General features: G+C 43.4%; 1 protein-coding gene across 1 annotated transcript in view; it reads right to left on the bottom strand.

Moving 5' to 3' along the window:
• Window positions 1-2,245: 2,245 nt before the first annotated feature.
• LOC101567480 (PRAME family member 12-like) overlaps window positions 2,246-4,664 on the bottom strand; it is a 10,187-nt gene continuing 7,768 nt past the window's right edge. The window contains exons 3-4 of the mRNA XM_023708231.1: window positions 2,634-3,108; window positions 2,246-2,269 (exon numbers count right to left, since the gene is read on the bottom strand). Of these exons, the coding sequence (XP_023563999.1) occupies window positions 2,246-2,269; window positions 2,634-3,108 (499 nt within the window). The remainder of the gene's footprint in view (window positions 2,270-2,633; window positions 3,109-4,664) is intronic.

The following is a 4,664-nucleotide window of genomic DNA, read 5'->3' on the forward strand; positions in this document are numbered from 1 at the left end:
TGTGCCCTACATAGTAACGCAGGTAGAAATCACTAGCCATAGACATTTTCGTTCCTGGGAAAGGCGCCTAAAGCCTAGTCAACGTGCCACCAGACCTGGATTTTGCTTCTATTGTCAGGGTTTCTCCCATATGGGGCCTTTCAAAGGCCTGGTGGGTCCACAGACAGTGACCAGGGCTTTCAGTCTGAAAGAGAATAATTTGAGGATGAGAAAACTTCAGTTTGGGTAAAAATCAACTTAGGAATTAAAGTAAACTAGATTTAAAAGAACTAGAGTGCTTTGGGTTATTTCATATTTTCTGGTACTGTCAATAAAGGACTACAGGGGTTGGTGAGATGGCTCAGTGGTCTAAAACACCTACTTAGAATAAGCTTAGCAAAGCACAGTGACCGTGGTTCAATCCCCCAGCATCACATGCCAGCCCGCCCCGCCCCCTGGTGGGCTGAGCTGCCCCCCCAAATAAATAAATAAATAGGACTACATCTTCACACAAAGTTGCATCCTTGTGCTATGTTTTGTTTTCTTTTGTTATGGTTTCATACAATATGTTGTCAGTTCAGCATCAGAAGAACAGAGCTCCCATGGGCAACATTAGTCAGCATAGACAGGGACCAAAAACTGACTCTTCTAGATCTACCTATGACCAGTGTCAAGGATTTTTGGTATCGGGTTAACACTAAAGTTCCAAAGGAAGGAGGCTTTCCCATTGCTCTTAGCATGTTCCTTGCCTTGCGTGTTGCCAGGATCCTGTTAACAAATAGTTTACTGAAGGGATTTCACTGACCTTCTCAGACCAAAAAGCTACAACTCTTATTGCACAGGTCCTGCTTTACCTTGGTCTTAACCATCCAGCAGAAAAGTATGAAGACGAAATATAGGAAGTAAAGCCATGCTGTTATGTTGAGCTGTGGGGGACTCAGGTCAATAATTTCTGACATTGACAGTTAAACAGAAGACCTAATGCTATTATGGGCTACTGGACTCTTTTAGAATATTTTGCTGAGTTTACACACCTATAATATTCAATAACGGAACTTAGAAAAAATAGGGTATACTGATGAATGTCCATTTTGTATCTGTGTATTCAAAGTGGTTAGGATAGATATATAGTTGCATTCTCTTAATGAATAGAATGATTTGTTCTAATGGTGTTTGTAAATAGGATTTCAAGTCTGCATCTTGTACAGCAATTAACCACTAAGAAGAATATATGCAGTGTGTTATTTGTTGAAACTGTACTTCCGATTTGGTTTGAAACTGTCTCATTGCTGTTTATCAATAAAATTTTGGAAAAAGAATAAAATTAAAAAACAAAAACAAAAACAAATAGTTTGGCTTCCTAGCAGCCTACGTGGACTCATTTTGCCTAGAAACTTTGCATTTGTTTCTTATATCTTGAGCCTACCGCTTGCCTCCCATTGCAGGCATGTTCTTGATCACAACTCCTGTACTTCAGCAAAGAACCCTGTTTTGGAGAGTTGGTCTCTGAAAAGCATTTCTGGTTGACAACTTTAACATTGAAACAGGGGCTGGGGTGATGGCTTGGTGGAATAAGTGCTTCCCTGACAAGCGCAAGGGCCTGAGTTCAATCCCTGGTTCCGTAAAACAAACAAACAAACAAACAAACAAACAAACAAACAAACTTTGAAACAGATTCACAGAAATAAGGAGGAAAAAGCTGAGCTAAACTGGGTCTTTTATCATTGCACTGTGGAGTGTTATGGAAGAAGATGGGAACTGCACAACCAGCCTAGACAATTCAGTAAAATTTGGGCTGTCCAAATAGCTCAGTAGATTAAAGCGCCTGCAAGCAGGCACAGGGGTTGGGGATTCGATCACCCAGCCTGCTGTGTTGGCCCCGCCCCTGGGGTGCACTAAGACTGCAGTTGAGACAGGGCATGGCGGCGCACGCCTGTAGTCCCAGCACTTGGGAGGCTTTAAACAGGAGAATCACTATAAACCCGATCTAGTAGTGAGACCCTGAACACCATGTAGACCCTTCCCTAAAATACAGAAAAAAAAAAAAATCAGTAAAATTTTATCCGCAAACAAAACAGTTCTGTGGCTGTCCCTCAGGTGAAATAACTCAAGCAGAACCCTAGTAACAAGGTCGTATGAGGAAAGGAGAGCAAGAAACAGTAAACTGGAAGAGAATGAACACTGTGAAATAGATCTGCTTGTCACTGTAAGTTCCTGAGGTCAATCATAGTTGATTTCAAAACTCAGGACTTTTATTTTTTCTCACTTATTGAGATTCATGAACTCTGATCTGAAAAACAGGCATAATGATCACAGAGGAAATCATCCGATTAACAGCCCTTCCTTTACGCACATTCATTGACATTCATCCACACATTCGTCGCAATCCTTTATTTACTTCTAGAAACTCAAATTCCTGCCTTTGATCCTGTCCTGGAACGATGTCCACAAAGGTCACTTCTACTTTCAAACCAATGATTCTTCAGTGCTGTTGTCTTCTGTACAACTAAAGGCTCTGCATTCCTTGTGCCCAGAAGAAAGCATAAGCTATGCACATCCAGCTAGACAGATATACATGCAGGACATGGGACAGAGTGTAGGTGAGATTCAAAGTCATAACAGAGTTCACAGTGAACAACACAAAACCATACTACCCTGGGGTAGTTTAGTTGATTTACTATCCTCAGTGCCTCAGAAGCCTGGATCTGTCTCTGCTGGTGGACATTGTGCCTGGGAACATACACATCTTGAGGAACGGAGTACAGCTCCAGGTTTAAGTTGCTCAGCCCAGCAGTGTGGCACAGCAGGTTCTTCATGGCGCCTGTGGATATAGAGTTCTTTATGAAGCAGAAGGTAGTGAGCTGTGTACAGCGGCTCAAGGAAGGCAGGATGGCGCACAGCTGGTTATCTGTGATTCTGCAGGACTCCAAATGCAAGGTGGTCAGGGTGGTGGCGACATTATCCAGTAGAACTCGAAGGGGCTCAGGATTAAAATCTGTCAGACTGGTACCACTCAGGTCCAAATGTTTTAGCTGTCTGAGGTGCGCATTCTGGGGCAGCTGGTTCCAGTCAGTCTGTGAAAGCTTGCAGTGAGTTAATGAGAAGGTCTCCAAGGGGAACACCAGGCACCTACAGAGAGAACAAGCAGGTAGATCTAGCAGTTGGTGGTGAGGATAAGGTGTGGGGACTTCCATGAAGATGGCAGAGTGGTGAAATAACCTCTCTCAGCTTAGGGAACCAGATCCTGAGGATAGAGGCCCCCCCCCCCAGGGCCCAATAAAGATCTGAAATGAGAATAGAATTGCACTGGAAGTGTGCCAAGACAGACCTTAATCTAGGAAGATGAGGCAAGAGTCAATTCATCCCTGAGCTCAAACTCGCTGTATTGGAGTGGTAGCTCAAACCTACAGATTCGTAATGACTACTGGTGACCCCAGAGATATTTTTTTTAAAAAAATGTATTCAGTACAGGGTCTACAGGGTCTTCACAGATCAGACATCTGTTCTCAGCCTCCCAAAAGCTGGGATTACAGGTGTGTCCTGGGGGTTGGGCTGGCACGGCATGCCAGGGATCAAATCCCAGTCCTTGTATCTGCCTAAGCAGCCACTTCTGAGCTATCTGGCTGGCCCTCCCAGAGACTTTCATGGACAAATGCAATAGTGGAACAGAGCCGTGGAGACAGTGTGCTGGAATGGCTGGTGAATTATTCAGCTTTTGATGTTCTCCCATTAGAGGGTGATTGGCTGCTAGCCACCTTGCAGCTCAGAACTCAGCTCCATCTGGCACTTCCCAAAGTCAAGTTGACACATAATTGAGATCACACTGGCAATAGATCAGGTAGCCATGTTCTACCCAATGTGGGGCACACAGTGTTGCAGACCGAACAAACTGGGTTTAGCCTCACAGCCAGAAGCCAGTCTGGGGCCAGCCAAATAGCTCAGCTGATTAAAGCACCGGCTTAAGCAGACACACGGGTCGCAGGTTTGATCCCCCGCGTGTTGTGCCAGCCTCGTCTGCGGGGCGCGCTGAGATGGTGGGGATTGAGCCTGGGAGTGGTGGCACATGCTTGTAATCTCAGAACTTGGGAGGCTGAAAACAGGAGAATCATTGAGTCCGATCTACTTAGTGAGACCCTGTAGACCTTGTACTAAACACAGAAAAAGAAAAAAGTGAACCTGTGGCTGGGTTGACGGGATAATCAAGATGGATATGGGCTCCATGTGCTCACTTTGCCCACCAGGGGCAACAGAGACATGCCGTAAAGTAGATTTTCTTTCCTAATTTACTTTTTTGCTTTACTTTTATGGTTTTGTATTATTTTTTATTGTTCTTATTTTTATGACTGTGGACATTGTTTCTAGTTCTCTTGTTCTGTTCTCAAGTTTATCTTTTATTTCCCTCTTTCTCTCCTTTCTTCTTTGTCAGGTTCCCAAAATTTGTGCAATCTTCCTGTCTCCTCCAGTTTTCCTTCTAATCTTATTCTCTTTCCTCTTTTCTTACGATTTCCCTTATTCCATTTTAATCTTTCTTCACTAAGGGTAAAATCACTATATCAGAACACATGTGCAATACAGAATCTTCTGGTTTGTTTTAGATTTTGTTATATATGTATCAAGCTTCGACCTACAGTTAAACGTGGGAAATTAAGTTACTACCGTTTCTCATTTTCTTTTTTTTTTTTTTT

The sequence above is a fragment of the Octodon degus genome, unplaced genomic scaffold (assembly GCF_000260255.1).
Source record: "Octodon degus isolate 3935 unplaced genomic scaffold, OctDeg1.0 scaffold00343, whole genome shotgun sequence".
NCBI lineage: Eukaryota > Metazoa > Chordata > Mammalia > Rodentia > Octodontidae > Octodon > Octodon degus.